Raw genomic sequence first — 19,052 nt, forward strand, 5'->3', positions numbered from 1 at the left:
AGCTCACTTCCTCTTCCTCCCAGCATTCTGTCCTGTTTATTCCACCCACCTAAAGACTGACCTATCAAATGGGCCAAGGCAGTTTCTTTATTAGCCAATGACCTTCCTCCATCAGGGTTAAGCTATTAAAAACAATGGTTGTTCTAGCATACCCAGGTTTGGTTCGCAGCACCCGCATGGTATTTGACAACTGTCTGCAACTCTTGTTCTACGCGTATCCAGCGCCCTCTTATGGCCTCAATAGGCATCAGATATACGCACATGAAGCAGACATAAAAGCAGGCAAAGCAGCCACACACTTTTTAAAGTTGGCACAAGAGACCAACACTTCTGGGTTAAAACACTGGTCTGGGTTTCTAGAACACCGTCCTGCTAAATCTGAGGCTGCAAAACCTGGTGTCATCGGCTTCCACGCCTGTGTGAAGCCTCTAAAGTGCACGATGGAAGTGAGATGTCTGTCAGAGGAGATCTTCCTCTGGAAGCAGCAAGGAGATGCCAAGCCAGTCACAGCACAACGCCGTCTGGGACCCCGACTGGAGAACACACACGAAAACGCCCGAGCAGCGGCCTGGTGGACGTCAGACAACGCAGCCCCAGCGCTCGCATAGTCTACGCAAGCGCGGCCCACACCTCACGTGCGCGCCAACGGGCCGCGCAGCCGCAGTGGAGGCCTCGTGCGCTGAGGGTGGGGCGTGGACTAGGCGGAGTTAGCCCCCCGGCGCTCTGACGCAATGGCCTGCGGCGGAAGGGTGCTGACACGCATGCGCAACCAGAGCTCGGACCATTGGGAGGCCGGGCTGCGCATGCGTGCTGAGAGGCCCGGTGGCGGCGGTGGAGGCGGCGGAGGCAACTGTGAGGGTGTTCCCGGAAGATGGTGCTGATTAAGGAATTGTGAGTGGGTCGGTGGGCTGGAGTGAGGCTCCGGGACGCGAGCTGAGGAGGGTCGGTTGGCTCAGTGTGGGGGGCACTCCCGGGACGCTGCGAACCCCTTACTGGAGCCCCGAGGCCCTGTGCGGAGACGCCGCCCTCCGTAGTCCGCGCTTGGCTCAGCGGCGCGGCCGGAGCTCCCGTGAGAGCCGGGAGTGCCCGCAGAGGGGTCGCCCGGAAGTTTATGCCAGAACGCTGGCAGACTCAGTGTACCTGACCCCTAGCACATCGCCCTGCCATCAATCTCTGGCTCCGCACCTCTAAAATGAGGCGACACTGGCCCCACCTGCTTCACCGGGCTAGATGCGGCGTTAAACACATGGTGTGGCAAACGAAGATATCTCCAGGTGCATCGGACTGGTTCCATGATTTTGTTGAAAGTTGTAGCTTCCCCTTTCCTAGAGCCGTGAACATTACAGGAAACCGGTGGCAGGGAATATTCAGCTGTCACCTGAATCAGTGTTCCTTGTGCAATTAGGGATTTCAATGTGACCCATTTTGTTGGTGCTCTTCACCCGCCCCACCACTTTCATTTCAAATTCTTTTTTTTTTTTTTTTTTTTTTTTTGGTTTTTCGAGACATGGTTTCTCTGTGGCTTTAAAGGCCCTAATTTAGCTGTGTAGGCAGCTTATCTGTATTAATGTCAGCTTTGTGTAAACAAACAAAAAATCACTAACACAGTGCCTCTACTTAACACAGCCCAGATTCTATTTTCTGCTCATCTACATTTCCTCTTGCCCATCCCAGCATCACAAGATCCCCTTATTCTTTTGTTGCTCTGCATATAGGCTTAACTCAGGGCCAGTCTGTTTTCTTTTCTGCTTTTTCCTCAAATTAGCTCACCACCTCAGGCAGTTTCTGTTGTTTGTCTTCGTGTTCTCTCTATGGTGTGCACATTATACTCACTCTGATACCTAGCTCTTAGAAAGTCTTTAAGATGGTTAGCAAACATTTGGTGGTTGTTTTTTTTTTAAAGATTTATCTTTATGTGCATGAATGTTTGCCTGCATTTGCACCACATCGTGCAGTGCTTTTGAAGGGAAGAAGAGGGCATGGAGGAGGGTAATGAGCCACCATGTGGGTGATGGAAACCGAACTCAGATCCTCTGAAAGAGCAGCAAGGCCTCTTAGCCACTGAGCCATTTCTCCAGCCCCTCAGCAAACATTTGTTCATGAGTTGATGGCTTACATTTGCGCGTGCGTACGTGTGTACAGGCAGGAGCCACAGCAGGCTTTCGAAGGTTAGAGGACGACCTGAAGGAGTCAGTTCTCTGCCCCCATTAGGGTCCTGTGGCTGGAACTCAGGTCGTATGGAGTTAAGTGCATTTGCCTGCTGAACCATATCTGGCTTGAACAATCACTACTTTTTGTTAGTGACAGGGAACCTGAAAAAGGCTTACTTTTACATTCTTCATGAAACAAAGATTTGCATTTAAAGCATATTCATAATACTGAACTTTGAGCTTGTGTGAAAACTTTCTTCCAAGTGATTTTAATAATGTCTCTTGCAAGCATCACCTCATTTGTTATTCTAGTAGCAGATATTAAGACAGGATACTATGAGACAGACATGACAGTGTGTGTCAGTTGTAGACGTACAACTGAGTATGGATGCCCGTGGAGCCGGATACATTGGCTCCAGTTGGAACTGGACCGAGAGGTGGTTGTGAGTTGTCTAATGTAGACGCTGGGAAATGAACTCAGATCCTCTGCAAGAGCAATACCTCTGAGCCATTTCTCCAGCCCTGTCTTTTGCAGACCTTTACTTTGTGAACATTTAAATGCACTGAGTTAATAAATGATATTTATCCAACATCTGATTATTTTTCTGAAAGCATCATATGTTAAAGTTTTTGATGCTTAGTCTTCATGGTGGTCTCCCCTAGTTTTTTTTTCTCCATCTAGGCTTTTAAGATAAAGACTGTTTCCTGTTAGCGTGTTCTGTGTTCAGCACAGTGTAAGTACTCAGTGCCATTAAATGAAGTGAATTTTCTGTAGTCAACTCCATTCAGTTGGTTTTTGAACACAGACAATGAGTAGGTGGTTCCTGTGTGGAGATGTTGGTAAAATACTATCATAGATGTTTGTCATCTTTAAAACAGCTATTTTTGTAAATAAGAATCAAATAATTAAAAATAGCTTCCAGGGCCAGGTTTGGTAATGCATGCCTTTAATACCAGCACTGAGAGAGATGAACTTTGTGAGTTCCAGGGCAGCCAGGGCTGCATAGTAAGACTCTGTTCTCAAACAAGACAAGACAGGAGACAACTCTCAGGGTAGATTGGTTCCTGCAGTTATCGAGCAATAGACGAAGTTGCCATTAGTGTAAAGTCTTGATTTTAAAGTGTTTGTTGCTGGTTCTGTTTGGAAAAACACTTTGATGGGGATCTTTAGAGAAGTTTGTGAATTTGATTTAGCATTCTAAATGTCATAGCCACTTTTGTTTCATGAAAGAGATTTCTCTGAGAGTGTTGTTAAACATAAATGGACATCTTCTGCTAGTAAGTGTTAAAATTACCCAGCTGTGATTCTTTGGTTTTGTAAAACTTTGGTGAAGACTTCCTTTCTTCCATCTCTTCCTTTCTACAGTCTTACATCTTTGTTCAGTTCTTTAATATTAATAGTAATAATTCTCGAAAAGCTCCTTAGAAGACTTCTTTGCCTTATTTTTCATGTTCCCAGCCACCTACAGATGGTCTTTTGAGATCAGCCATAGCTATGTCACTCTGGGGAAAATCCTCCAGCATTTCTATTGCTTCATTAATGAACTTAATAAATTCTTCATCCTATGTTACAGGCCCTGAAAAAGGTATCTCAATCTCTCTTTCTCGCTTGCCTTTCTCTAGTTTATGTCCTGTGGAATGAGGCAGCAAGTTATTGTGCAGTGTAGGGGCAGAGGGTTTATGGAGGGACTTAACAGCATGTTTGTTACCCATGAGAAATAGAAGTTTGGGACTTTTCTGAGTGTTGGGTGTCCATGGTTTTTAGATCACTGTTACACAGGGTGACAGTGACCTGTACTAGGGGAGGAAATAACAGTAAACCTGTTTTGTAGAAATAAGGGATTTCCTTGTCAAAAATCTGGAGGTAAAAACTGAGGTTCTGAGAAAACACAACGTAGTTGTAGACTTTGAGTTGTTGTCTTGTACTGCGTTATAGTAAGTGGAACTATAAAAATAACCTTGTGATGTCCACTAACCCGAATAGGACAGTGTCAAACACAGATCCACCTTCCACTGGCCCTGCCTTGGGCGGGGTATGGGATTTGTAAGGTGTGAGGCTGTCTCCTTTACAGGCGTTTCTGCTTGTTCTAAAGCCCTTCACTTTTGTCTCAGTAAACTTGAGTAATTAGGTTATGGAGGGACTTTTCTGGAAACAGTCCTTTGTGGACTTCAAGGCATGTTTGTATTCTGAGAGAAATATCAAAAAAAATATGCATAGAAGACCCATGTTGAGTGGCTTGTGACCTCCTATACCTGCAGTGCCATCTGCTGGTTTTTGTGGGTATTCTCTCATACACATAAAAATAAACCTTTAAAAATGTACATGTGTACCAGAGATAGCATGCGTGTGGTGAGTGAGAATGACCTGACCAGAGAGTCTGCAGATGACGGACCTAGCTCATGCTTGCTCACCCTGTGTCTCAGATGCTGTGGCAGTGAAGAGGGTAGCCCTCTAAGTTCAACAATGGCAGTCTTAGACTTGTAGTTGAGACCCTTAGGGTCGTAGGCTTGCAAACACCCTCTCCTATAAATGGCATTCTTATCCACTGTGTCACTAAATTTAAAATTCCAAGCCAGGCAGTGGTGGCAAACGCCTTTAATCCTATCACTGAGGAGGCAGAGGCAGGTGGATCTCTGTCTGCATTTGAGGCCAGCCTGGGTTTCAGAGTAAGTCTAGGACAGCAGGGATACATAGAGAAAGCCCATCTCAAAAAAAAAAAAAAATTACTGAGGTTACATTGAGTCTAGAGATGTGTGTTTTAAAGCTATATCAATATGTAATTATATTCTTTTCTTTTTCTTTTTAGTCGTGTGGTTTTGCCGTGTTCTGTTCAAGAGGTGAGTTGTTTTGGTTCTGCGCATCCCATTGGTGTGGTTTACTGCTCTGCTAGTCTATGCTGCTCTTGTAATATTCATTTGCTTTTGCCTTCTCTTTTAGTGCAGTCCTGGCATCTGGACCCAGGGCCTCAAACATGCTAGGCGAGCAGTCTACCAATGAGTTATATTCTCTGCCTTCATTTTCTTTTTCTTTCCAGTTTTTGTGACAAAATGAGTCATATTACAGATAATTGTAAATAAATTTCTGTTATATTGTCTTATTTGTAAGAATCGGTAGAAAATAGTTTAAACAATGTAGAAATTCTTTCAACATTATCCCAGAAAAATGAGGTTCCTGTCTCAATTTAAGTATTTCCTATGTGAGAGAGCTTGCTGCTGAGAGAGAAGTGGCCTCCTTTACTACTGGACATTTGTCTTTCCGTAGAACTTGCTTTTCTGTAACACGTGTGAGTTGAGCCTTCTCCTGTGGTAACACTTGAGCTTTTCTGATGGTACCTCTGCCTGCCAACCTCGCCACCCCCAAGACCTCTGTTCTACTTTAACAGGTTAAAGTTAAACATTCCCAGTGTATCCATTTATGCTAATTTGTGACCTTATGACTTTACACCACTGGCTTCACTGCTACATGCACCGTAGTTGTTGCTCTGCACTAAAAAGGTATTCTAGATGTGATCTTGCCATCAGCTGACATTGGGATTATGGTCTTGGGCATTAGCGGAAAACCCACATCCTGCAGTACAGGTGTCTGAGGAATTGGCAGGTGTAGCCTAGATCAACCCCAGGGCCCTTCTGAACATGTACATTAGCTCTTCAGCTGACAGTAGACCCAAAGCAGAGAGTTGGATGTCGGACAGAGCAGACTGATAAGCTAAGAAGTGACAGGTAACAGAAGGACAGGCAAAAGCAGAACTGAGGAAAGAAGTGGTTTTTGTGTGGTCTTGAGTACAGCTGTGTGGTGACTGAATAGGGCTGGAGTTTCATCACATCTCAAACCTGCGCTTTGTTTGTACAATTGATTAATTGAACTCAGAGGTGGAACTTGACATTTATTTTGTAGGGTTTATTGAGGCTGGGGGGTAGCTGATTGAAACAACTTATTGAAATCTGGAGTCTTGATATTGTCACCTCAGATTTTTTTTCAGATTTTTGTTATACTCAGATTTAACAAGCATGCCCCCCGGGGATTCCAATCATTTTGTTTCTTCGTGGATTTTTGTTAGACCAAATTTGTCCTCTGTTTTAAAGACATTTTAATCCTGTTTTGAAATCTGACGTATTGAAAGTAGGTTGTGAAGGACTTAAGAATTACGACATTGGCATTAGACTAACCCAGGCAACATGTCAGAAAACAGAGGGAACAGCTTCCCCTGCAGTCCAGATTCTTTTGTTGGTTGGGTTTGGGTTTTTGAGACAAGGTTTCTCTGTGTAGCAGCCCTGGCTGTCCTGGAACTCTGTGAGCCATGCTGACCCCAAACTCATGGAGATCTACCTGTCTCTGCTTCCTGAGTGATGGGACTAAAAGTGTGGCCCACCATGCCCAGCTCAGTCCAGACAGAGTCTTAAGTAGATACTTGGGGGCGCTGAGAAATTTCTTTAATTCCAGCCTTTCAGACACTTCCAAATCAAATTGAGTAATGCTGTTTGGGGGTAGGGCTATTAAGCTAGCCAGCACAAAATTGCATCCCTTGTGAACACCAGATGGGAGTATTTCCTGAACTTTAATGATCCTTTTATTCTCTCAAGTATAATTTTAGCTTTGAATTATGAGTTCTAGAGGTAAAATTTTGTGCCTTTACCTTGAAAATAAGCTTATAAAGGATAAAAATACTGCTTTAAGCTATCTTAATCAAATTTGAAGAGATTGGCAGTAGTCCCATGGTTTAGTCCCTGGAACAAGTGAGCGCATAAGAGCCTCGGTTTTGCCCCTTATGGTGACTGTTAGTGCACGGTTCAATACTGCTGACTCATGGGAACTGCCCTACCACTGAGATCCCTGGTTCACTTTGAAATAGGAATGACTGAGCACTAACCAGCCTTTCATGCTAATGCTTACATGCTTATATGCTTATATTTCTAGAACGTTTGTGCTTATTGGAGAATTTTGTTGAAAAGTTCTGACCTGGGATACCCAATACTGTATCATTTCAGCAGAGCGAGGGCCAAATTGGCACATGTGTCTTTGATCATAGACGAGACCCAGAGCTGTGCTAAAAAAAGGTCTTGAGGCTTTTTCTACCGCACAACATACTCTTCATTACTGAGAATGGAGAGCTAGCGGGTGGCTCAGCCTTAAGGTTACACATCTAAGATGTAAGAAACATAAAAATGTTTCACAGGGTACAAATTCAGGGTTCAAAAGTTGAACTAAGTGCTGACATTCTCTTGACACATAATGTTATATAAGTGAAATATTAGTAAGTTTTGGTTGTGAACCATGGAAATATGTGATCATCTGACATTATCATTTGAGTTCTGTTTTCATGTAAAACACATGCTGAATGGTTTGGACTTTTCTTTATCATCTTTATTAAAGTTTTAACATAGGAAAGTTCTGCAGCCTTTATTGACTTAGTAAAACTCTGCCCTTTGGAATTTCAGTATCAGGTTGGACAGCTTTACTCTGTTGCAGAAGCGAGTAAGAATGAAACTGGCGGTGGAGAAGGGATCGAAGTCTTGAAGAATGAACCATATGAGAAGGATGGAGAGAAGGGACAGTACACACACAAAATTTACCACCTGAAGAGGCAAGTGGGGTTTCCACCTGTGGCCTGCAGTACCTACCTGACAACCTCCTTATGAGTAGGCCTGCTGAGCTATACTATGTGGTGACGGTGTGTTGTGCTTCAATTTATTGTGGACCCCTTATGTTTATACTAAATTATAAAAGAGATCCATCTGTCTATAACAGAAGTTCAAACAGCAGGGCAGACTGTAAAATTAAACCTTCATCTTCAACCTGGAGAGAGAAGATTACTGGTCAGGAGCACTGGCTGCTCTTGTAGAGGACCTGGGTTTGGTTCCCAGATCTCACATGATGACTCACAGCTGTCCACCGCTCTAGCTCCAAGAGATCCAGCACCATGGGTACTAGGCACACATGTAGTACACATATACATAAAGTAAAAATATGTAATTCATCTTCACTCCTTGCCATCAGTATTCTTAAAAGGAGAAACACTTGAAATACTTAAGGGTTTATCCTTCCGGATCCTAGTTCATCCTTTTTTATTTTTTGGTTTTTTTCTTTGTTTGTTTATTTGTTTGTTTTTCTTTTTTAATGTGTATGGGTGTGTAGGTTCTTGACTAAGTGTGAGTGCCAGTGTTTGTGGGGAGGCCAGAATACAGCTCAGTATTGTGCTCAGGATGATGGTCCCCTCTGAGGTAGGGCGTGTATTGATCTGGACTGGCACTGGGATTGTAGGTATAGGTCACTGCTCCTCGGCATGTTGACATGGTTTTGGGGATTGAAGTCAGGTTCTCATGGGCCCAGTATAGTTTATTTACCTATTTCCTACAGGGTAGGGAATGAAAATTATAATTTTAGATAATTTATAGTTTGGTACATTTTTGTGTTATAGCATACTTTCTGGTTGTCTTAGATGACTGTACCTTTAGGACAAAGAAGGATCTACTGGAAAGCCATGACGGTTTCAGTCGTCCTTCAAAGTTCCATATACTAGTCTTCCAAATTTTTTTGTTTTAAATTTTTGCCAGTTTCCATTTTTGATTTTTTTATGAGTATGATTGGATCCCTTGTGCATTCCTCTTAAGCAGGAGTCTTGAATCTTACCCATACCTTTTCCTTCAGATATATATATATATATATATATTTTTTTTTTTTTTTTTTTTAACAATAGAAAATGCATACCTGAGAGTAGAGATGGCTCTGAGTCATTTGCGACCCCCTCCCTGTCTCTTAAGGTTGGGCAGGCTTCTCTGCTTATCTTGGTTTTCTTCTCTGTACATTCAAGTAAATCTTACTTGTATTCCTAAAGCACCTTGAAGTTGTAGATGAACTTAGGTGAATAAGCTTAAGTTTTATCATTTTCTTTTATAAAGTTATATTTGTGTGTGTGTGTGTGTGTGTGTGGTGTGGTGTGTCACAAGAGAGGAGTTGTCTGTGGAGGCCAGAGGAGGGCTGCAGGGTATAGTGATACACCAGATGTGTGTGCTGGAAACTAAACTCTATCAAGTTCTCTCAACCACTGACCCATTTCTGTAGCCTCTCTTTCACCATAATTTTTGATTCGTCCATTGATTCAGTTCTACAGACAACTAAAAGTTACTTACTAAAAGCACTGAACTCCTTCTGGGAGTGCTAAAATAAGCTGGAGGTTTAGTATGTCGTATTGGTCTGTGATAACCCTGTGTAGATTACAGTTCCAGTGTGAAAACATTAGCTTGTTGCATTGCTGTGGCAAAACACCTTGACCAAAAATAGCTGGGTGAGAAAAGGGTTCATTTGACTTACAAAGGGGCATGTCAAGACAGGAACTGAAGCAGACCCTAGAGGAGTACCACTTTAGCAGCCTGCTCCCCCTGGCTTGCTCAGTCCGCTTTTCTGTAGCACCCAGGACTACCTACTCAGGGGTGGTATCTATCCCCAGGGGGCTGGAGGCCCTCCCGCATCAATCATTAATCAATAAAATGTACTTATATTACAGACTTGCCGGCAGGCAATCTGGTGGAGGCCTTTTCCTAAAAGCTCTTATTCCCAAATGACTAGCTTGTGTCAAGTTGATAAAAAACCAACCAGAATACCTCTTGAAATAAATGTGAAATATCTTTTGTTTGAAACCTAAAGGTTCAGATATTAGAAAAATGACATCTTGTTATGTAGAAAAGGTCTATTACTGGGCCATTAGGTATTCATACAGTGTTCCATGTTTTTAAAACCTAATCAGATAAAAACCCTAGAAAGTCATTAAAACGTGAGGAATGTTTATCACTTGCTACTGAGATACGGGTGATTGCATTTTTACGGGAAAGAAGACTATTAAATACCACTTTCGAAACATTTGATTTAGGCAACTCTCCAGCCATAAATAGTAACTCTTAGTTGAGGAGAGCTATAAATATGGTCACTGCAGTTGGTATTATTGCTCAAAAGCTTATTTGGACAGGATGGAACTCTGAAGCTTGGTAGTACCAGCTCTCTGGAGGCCGCCTTCCTGTGTTCCTGGTCTCCTGGAGCAGTGAAGGAGCCAGAGTCACCCTACGCTTTCTGTGTACAGGTCCTGAGACATGGACAGTTGATGAGTCTTGCTGTGTCAGTAAGTGACAGACTTGCATACTCTTTTAATTTCTCTTTTGCTCTGAGTATGAAGTCCCAGCCCCGCAGAACCCATTTGAGAATCCAGGGAGTACAGGTCCCCTGAGAAGGAGCAGAAGGGGGCTAACAGGATGGTGAAGGCTGCTTGACTTTGTGTCCACTCTTACCAGACCCTTCAGCCCCTGTCCAAAATGGTAGCTGTAGATAGAAATACAGGGAAGCATAAAAGGAGAACAGGAGAGAGGGCAACAGTGATGGAACGTTATGGGAAAGATGGCCAGAACGTTGTCATCAATAGAGACCATGCAGACCATTGCTACTGTCAGGGAGCAAGAGGCTATGGGATGCGGGCAGGCCTCTCAGGTTCGTTGCTGTCACACTGATAAGCCACCGGATAACCACGTTACAAAAGGGCACAGATGACTTAGCGTCAAGTAAAGCCTTGATCCTAGGAAAGGCTGATGTCAGTACAGGCCCTTCCAGGCCCTTGTGTTACATTTTAGGTGGTGCCCACTAGCCTTGTTTATAGGCTTAGCATTTAATTTTTTAGTTGTGTGCCCTGTCCCCACTTAATATCGGTAGAATCCAAGATTTTGCTTAGACCACCAACACCTTATTTTATCAAATTGTGACATTCTGTATTTCACTTGACCCACAGTAACCAAAGTCTAGACTCCTTGGCTTCTTGAATATAGCCACTTGTGTATGAAGAAAAAATGCTGTTCAATTATTATTTTGGGTTTTTTTGGTGTTTTGTTTTTTGACTGGTCTCGTGTACGTCGGGTTCCTACTTGCGATCCTCCTGCTCAGCCTCCTTGAGTGTTAGAGCTGTAGACTGCACTGCTACACCGGGCTTCGCCGCTCTTGGCTGTGCAGGACACCTGAGTGTTAGGCCTATCAGAGAAGTGGTTTGCAGAGCTCCCCTATTCCCTGGGCTAATTTTATTTTCTAGGGAGTACCTTTTGAAGCTGCAACAGTTTATTATTATTATGCTACTGTTATTATTTTAAATGAAGTTCCAATTTACTGGTTTTGTTTGTGCTTATCCCAAGTCACTGGCACATGCCACCCTTCACTACTAGCTAGGTCTTTGTCCAGTTGGAATCGATTTTGCCCCACCATTCATTCTGCCCTCTCCTCCACTTGGTTTAATTTTCCACACAGAGCCAGAGTAATCTTAAAATTTGACCCAAGTTGTATTGTTCTCATTCTCAAAGCTTTCCACAGCTTCCATGTAAGACAAAAGATGAGCTTTACAGTCCAGCTTGTTGGCATGCCAACCATCCAGTCTCTGACTGCCCATTCCTCAGCCCTGTCTGGTCATCGTCTTCCTTTGGTCACTACAGTAGCCATGCTAGGAACTGCCATAGTTCAGGCCTCGCTGTCCTGCTGTTTCCTCTCCTGCAACATGCTCTGCCCAGTGGTAAGGTTCTTGGTTTTTGTCTTCCATTGTTTCTGTTTTCTTTCCTGAAGGGACAGCTGTTTTGGGATTGCCCCTGTTGGTTCATTGTTTCCCAACCCCCAGCGTGGCAATTAGTCATTTAAACTATGTAAGTCTCTCTTGTTTTTTCTATTATTCTGTGACAGTTTTCTACCCTGAGCTGGAGAGACTGCTCATTTGTATTGTTGTTGCCGAGGACTGGAGTTCAGTTCCCAACACCCATGTCAGACAGCTCACATGTGACTTCAGCTCCAGCTCTGGGGAATCTGATGCCTTTGGCTTCTGATGGCACCTGCATTCACATGTAGCATTTTTGTCTTTTAGCTGTCCTGTCTGGGAACAAATGGATTTATGACCATTGTTCCATTATGATCAGATCTTAATATAGCCTCCTTTCAACACAGTAGAATAAAATACTGCAGTTGACTTTGATCCCCAGGTTGAATATTCTTAAAGTGTGTGACAGAGGCGTACCTTCTGAGAGAACCTTCATGCTGTGGGCTTCTCTTTGCCAGCCCACATCTAGACAGGGTACTTTGAGGTGAGATCTGCTAAGAACATCAGAAGCAGTCACTGTCTCGTGAATGCTTAGGGAAGGAGAAAGGAGAGAACTTTGAAGCCCTAGTTCCATTTCATAAGTTTATTTACTGTCATTTCCTTTTCTCAGGCTCTCTAAACTTTTAAAGTGATTTTCATTAATCAACGTGATAGAGGAAGATAGATAGTTTAAGATAGATGAGATAAGAGATAGAGGAAAAATGATAGCTAACTTCTAGTTGCCTTGTTAAGAATGTGAAAAATGTCCACTAATGAAGATTTCTTAAAATCTGAATTTAAATTATATTTTGTTTATTCCAGGTACACATTTCCCAGGTCTAGTCATTACTAGTCGTGAAGAGAAGCTTACCCATAAATGTTCTTTTTTTTTTTTTTAAAGATTTATTTATTTATTATGCATACAACATTCTGCCTTGATGTATGCCCACACGCCAGAGGAGGGCGCCAGATCTCAGTACAGATGGTTGTGAGCCACCATGTGGTTGCTGGGAATTGAACTCAGGACCTCTGGAAGAGCAGCCAGTGCTCTTAACCTCTGAGCCATCTCTCCAGCCCCCCATGAATGTTCTTATACTAAGTGCAAACCTATAGTGAGTTTGGAGCAGCTAGCTCAGAAATGGAAATTTCATAACTGAGATTTTAAAAAGGAACTTAAATGGTAGAAGCAGTCTTCTGGAACTATGATAGGAGACAGTCGAGATTTAGGTGGAAAAATATTAGAAGTGGGCATGGTTGGGTCATAGTGCTTGTTGAGCAAAAATAAGGATCAGAGTTCAAATCTCCAGCACTCACAGAAAAACTGGATGTGACTGTGTACACCTGGAACCCCAGCTCTGTGGTGGACAGAGATGGGAGGATTACAGGAGCTTGCTGGCATTCAGTATAGCTCCAGGTTTGGTGGAGCCTTTTTCAAAGGAATAAAGTGGGAAGTCATAGGACAGGGCACTTAGCATTCTCTGGCCTTCTTGAGTATGCACACTGGGAAGTATGCAGGTTTTATACTGGTTTATAGGTATTAAACTTTTTCCACTGTTGGGCCTTGTAGAATAAACTGTTTCTGATGTAATCCCTAGGGAGTTTGGCCAACCTTTTTTTCTAAGTTGACAGGCTGAACAATTGACAGGTTTTTTGCTGTATTCTGAGATGAAGTGTATTCTAATTACACGTAGGTATTACATTATGCTCTGTTGGACCTCACATTGCATAAGGACTGTCGATTCTACTTCTTAGCTGTGTGAGGTTTACACTTGATGTTCTTTGTGTGTGTGCAGTACATGTGCAGGTGAACTTGTATATGCATGCTCACATGCTCATGAGTGTGCATTATGTGTAGAGGCCTCAAGGCAGCAATGAGATGTGTGTGCATGTGTGCCATGGCACACATGGGGAGGTTAGAGGACAACTGGGAATCAGCGTTCTCCCTAAGGATTGGACTCAGGTCACCAGGCTTGGTGACAAGTACCTTTACCCACTGAGATGTCTTACCAGCCCCTACCCTGTCTTCTGAGGCATGCACCAGGAGCTTACCCACTAGGTTATGCTGTCTGACCAGCAAGCCTCAGGAATCCTCCATTCTCTAGCTTCTCAGAGCTGAGATTACAGGCTTATGCTTGACTTTTTACATAGGTTCTAGGGATGGAGCTTGGGTCTCATACTTCTCCCCAACCTGCCTTTGACTTTAAGACAACATTCTTTTTAGTTATCCTGACTTGATATTTCTGAAGTTGGTGTGAGTTAGCCCACAATTTTGAAAAGAATTGACCTTCATTCATTGTTATCTTTGAAGGGCATGAAAGCACATGGAAAATTCTTTGTCTGCCCTCGGATTGTTGCTTGCCCCACCATTCAAACTATATATATTTTTCCTGTGATGTAATTTGTCTGAATAGTGAAACTCCCCAGCTAGGTACTCCACCCGTGTCCTGTCCTTTGGGCCTGGCATTTTGGGTTCTCTCTCTTCATGCCGCACAGCTTTCTGGGTGGTGTGAGGCTTCTCAAGGGTGCTTTGTTTAGCCTCCAGCATTGAGTTTAGGAATGGCTCCTGTTAACTTGCTCACCCTTAATCCAGTCAGAAGTCCTTCCTGGCTCCCAAGTTTTGCTTGCTTTGTTCTCTGTCTTATTAAATAAATAAGTTTGACTTTTACTATGATGTGTAAAGAATATATAAAATGTTTGAAGTTGGGGGTATGATGTACTTTGGCTTCTATGATTTAACATCTGAGTTACTAGCTATCTGAGATAATGGAACAGTACTTGCCTTACGGTGTTCCTGGGACATTTAAATGAGGAAAGCACCTCCCTTTAACCTCGGCAGCCAGTTTTCGGGGCTTGGGGGACTTTCAAAATTCTAGATACATCATAGACATTGTGTTTCAATTTTTGTGACTTTAGGGTAGATAATACAAACTCCAAGTTAGAAGATCTAAGCAGTGTGCCCAGTGTTGACAGGTTAGAAGGTGGAGTTTGAGAGTTCAGTCTAGTCTGTATGGCAGTGTCTCTGTCATAAGCATGTTCAGTTCATCAATATTTTTGTATAAACTGCAAAGAACAGTTTTCTTCTTGTTAGCGACTAGTGCTTTCTGTTTATAAGAGTACATCAGCTGTCTTTGGGTGCTATTCTTGATGGGTTTTCACAAGCCTGTGTGTGCCAGTCCTACATTTAACCTTCTCTTCTGATCACAGTTGAGGCATCTAGCAACAGCCATTTCTTGAACTTACATTTTTCTTTCCTTTCCATTCTTTTCTTTTCTTGTCCAAGTCAGGGTCTCCTACATAGTCCTCGATGTCCTGGAACTCACTGTGTGGACCAGGCTGGCATTAAACTCACAGAGATCTGGCTGCCTCTGTCTCTCGGTGCTGGGATTGAAGACATGTGCCACCATACCAGGCTTTTTTTGGAGAGACAAGGTCTCTCTAATTCATGCTAGTCTCAAGCACATGGAGATACTCCTTTCTGAGCCTCCTGAGGGCTGAGGTGACTGCTGTTTAGACATAACCCTGCTCTTATGGCATGCTTCTGTTGTGGGGAAGCCTGGCCACGTGAATGCCAGTGTTGTGGCAGTGTGTGGGCTGGGTAACTTCAGTCACCTGTGGGAAGTTGATTCACACTCGGTAGATGGTAAGGACCACACACACACATTTAAAAGGGTGGAGATGAAGCTGGGTGGTACAGTGCTTCCCTACCCTACCCAGTACCACCAAAATATAAAATACACACACACACACAGTAACTTTTATATAGCTAAACTTTCTTTATTTTTTAACATTAATTTGCTACTTGATTATTTGGGGATTGAAATAAACTGTTAGTGCTATATAGTTCATCAGATTTAGAATGTGATAACATTTTTGATAGAAACAAAAATGATGATACAGTTGAAAATATATCCAACATCTCTCTCCTTACAGCAAAGTTCCTGCATTTGTAAGGATGATTGCTCCCGAGGGCTCCTTGGTGTTTCATGAGAAAGCCTGGAATGCTTATCCCTACTGTAGAACAAGTAAGCTGGTTCCAGCAGTATTGCATCCTGCTACTTTTATGAGGAGAGGGACACTAAATGCCCTGGTCTTGAGGATTAGACCAAGCAAAGCCTCCTATAGGTTCTTAGGTAGTTGACTACTGCGTGGGTGATGGCCACAGGAACCACTGGTTTCCTCCTTAGATCTATGCATATCCCGTTCCCAGATGACAGCCATATGGAAGTCCTGCTAACTGTTGGCTCTGGAAAGATCAAGTAAACACAGAACTGATAAAGGTCATGTACACCCAGAGGTGTCTGTTGTTGTGCTCCAGCAGCACTATAAGAGGATGCTAAAGATCTATTTCCCAAACTGTCTTCATATATGATGTCATGCTTTTGCAATATTCTTATTAGCATTACTTTAAATTAAGGTAGATTGTTTTCCATATTGCTTTGTACTCCATGATCTAAATTGAGGATTTTTTGGTGTCACTGTATTGGGACCATTTTGAAGATATAAGCTACTAAGTGCTATATGTTTGGGATATGTTATATGTTAATCCACCTGACATTAAATACGGGGACAGGCTGTTTTGACTCCATCTAATTGAAGTTTTTCTTGTTTTGCTGCCCGCCTCTTCTCCCTGCTTCAGTTGTAACGGTGAGTAGCACACAGTATTCCTTAAACTTTCTTTTTGCTTCCTAATGATTCCTAGCTGCTGCTCACTTTTTGCTTAAGCCCCCATTGCTTCATGGCCTGTCCTGTGTCCTCCTGTGCTGTTCCCACCTCATATGTCCTAGGCTTGCCTCACGCTTCTTATTGGTTCTGCTCTGCTTTTGCTACTCCTTTGAATGTCAGAATTGCTCAGAAAATTGCCTGACAAGTGGTAGTGCTTGGATTATGCAAGTGTCGTTTGCTGTACCCAACAAGCCCCAAAAATCAGGAGCTGGGGCTGGAGATTCATCTTGACCATTAAGAGCACTTGCATTAAGATGGTTGCTCTTCTAGAGAACTCAGGCTCGGTTCCTAGCACCCACATGGTGGTTCACAACCATCCGTAAATCAAGTTCCAGGGTCTCTGATTCCCTCTTCTGACTTTGGCAGGTACCAGACAACATGTGTGGCCCATGTTTATAGATGTGGGCAAAACACTCATACATAAAATAAAAATAAATCTAAATGGGGAGTTTATTTGGATTTGGAAAGAGGGCCACACTGGGGTACTGTGCGAGGAAAGACTCCCGAAGAACTGTGAAGGATGCATCACTTTCTTGTTGTGTTCTCTGCAGAATGAATATATGAAAGATGACTTCTTCATCAAAATTGAAACATGGCACAAACCTGACTTAGGAACATTAGAAAATGTAAGTTTCCACTATGCACTGAAAGGGCTGGCAAGTAGCTGCTTCATGGTGGCTTGGTCCACATGTATAAGGCCCTGGGTTTGATCACCAGGCCTATCAGAGTGGTGCCAGCTCACAGTACCAGTTCTTCACTTGAGTGAATAAGGCTGTGGGAAAGGAGATTACTGAAACAGTCCACTCTCCCTAGTGCGATGATGACCCAGGATTAGACAAGCTCCTTGCAGCAGGTCTATGTCATTGGGGTGAGGCAAGCAAGCCAGACACAAATCGGCTTCCTCTATGAGTCCTTGCCTTAATGCTCGAATGGACTCTTCTGAGATTACTGTTTTTATCAGCAGCTCTCTTACATGGACATGGAGCAAGGAGGACGTGGGTGACTCACAGATGGTGCGGCATCCAATCCTTACCTGGGGTATTAGACGGTTTCCCTCTGGTCACCAGAGTGGTTGTTTACTCTCATGTTTATCTCCACTTCACTGTTCATAACAGTAGCAAAATTACAGTTATGGAGTAGCAACAAAAATAATTTTATGATCAGGGGTTACCACTCCATGTGGAATTGTGTTAAAGGGTCACAGCATTGAAAACCACTCTTCTAACCCTGTGCAGCCTGTTGAAGTCTGGTTGTCGTGTTACCTGTGCTAGCATAGAATTTAAGGGTTCCAGGCACTGTGCTTATATCATTTGCATTAAACAGGCAAAACACAAATCACCTCTTAGCTCTACTATAAAATTGCCCTGACAGATTTCTCATGTATACATCCACCCCTCATTGGGGAAGCAATACAAAGAGTAAAAACTGTCTAGATGTCAAGATTACCAGCTGCTATTTTCTGAAATAATAATTTATCCAATACTGTATTCTGAGGTACTCGGGCTAATGTAGTGCTTTCCTGAAAAAGAACACACTAAAGTATTCTGTTTCTCACAGGTTCATGGTTTAGATCCAAACACATGGAAAACCGTTGAAATTGTCCACATAGACATTGCAGATCGAAGTCAAGTTGAACCGGCAGTGAGTACTATTTGATGGCATCTTGATATGTCCTCTTCACATCTCAGAGTTACCTTCTGTCTTTTGTATAGTCTGCATTTCTACACTGAAATGATCCTGGCACTCAGGTCTGGTCTGGACAACACAGGCCCTGGAGGAAGAGAAGGTGATCGTCTCCTGTGCTGTGGGCAAGGAAAAAGTGCCTTACTTATGTTAGAGAGCGTTTATCTCAAGAAGTGTTTCCAAAACACTTTTGTTTACTGCTTTAAAGTCACACAGGTCTTTTATACTTTTTATGTATGAGTAAGAAAGTAAAAATCTTCCTTACTCACTTAGTAACTTCCTAAGTTTTTATCAGCTCAGTTAAAGCTAGTCCTGTTAGAATCATTTATATGATCGTTTAACCAGCTAGCATGCTATTTGGATTATTTTGCTTGTTAAGCTTTTTAAATTTTTTGTGTGGGTTTAATGAACAGCACATGTAGAGGTCAGAGGAACAACTTTCATGAGTTGATTCTCTCCTTCCACCTACACATGGGTTGTTATGGGGTCAAAACTCAGGTCATGAGGCTGACTTTTACCCACTGAGCCATCTTTCTAGCTAGCTGTCTTGGTTTTTACTAAATGTAAGCATCTGTACCTGCCTTTCCTCACTTAATCTCCCTTCCCCATGCCAGGTGAAGACCCTTACTTGTTTTGGTTTCCTGGAGTTGGTAAATACTAACTCAGGCTTATAGCATGCAGGTACTATGTTGATTTTATAGCTGTGATAGCCAAAGATTGAACAACCAAACCAGGGAAGTACCAGCAGAGCAGAAGACAGTGTCCCATACCATTTCTGTTTTTAGTGTGTGGTCTCTGAATTTGAGCAGTGTTGTCAACTCAACAGAATAACTCATATACAAATTATAAAGGTAAATCTAAAACAAGTGTCTGATTTTTGTCAGAAACACCTGGGGTTGAAGTTGATCGT

General features: G+C 42.9%; 1 protein-coding gene across 1 annotated transcript in view; it reads left to right on the forward strand.

The window, feature by feature from the left end:
- Positions 1 to 822: 822 nt before the first annotated feature.
- Positions 823 to 19,052, forward strand: part of Pitpnb (phosphatidylinositol transfer protein beta) — a 53,191-nt gene continuing 34,961 nt past the window's right edge. The window contains exons 1-7 of the mRNA XM_057765190.1: positions 823 to 891; positions 4,958 to 4,988; positions 7,587 to 7,732; positions 15,668 to 15,759; positions 16,374 to 16,381; positions 17,011 to 17,085; positions 18,017 to 18,100. Coding sequence (XP_057621173.1) covers positions 872 to 891; positions 4,958 to 4,988; positions 7,587 to 7,732; positions 15,668 to 15,759; positions 16,374 to 16,381; positions 17,011 to 17,085; positions 18,017 to 18,100 — 456 coding nt within the window. The 5' untranslated portion in view covers positions 823 to 871. The remainder of the gene's footprint in view (positions 892 to 4,957; positions 4,989 to 7,586; positions 7,733 to 15,667; positions 15,760 to 16,373; positions 16,382 to 17,010; positions 17,086 to 18,016; positions 18,101 to 19,052) is intronic.

Source organism: Chionomys nivalis, chromosome 3 (assembly GCF_950005125.1).
Source record: "Chionomys nivalis chromosome 3, mChiNiv1.1, whole genome shotgun sequence".
In the NCBI taxonomy this organism is placed as follows: Eukaryota; Metazoa; Chordata; class Mammalia; order Rodentia; family Cricetidae; genus Chionomys; species Chionomys nivalis.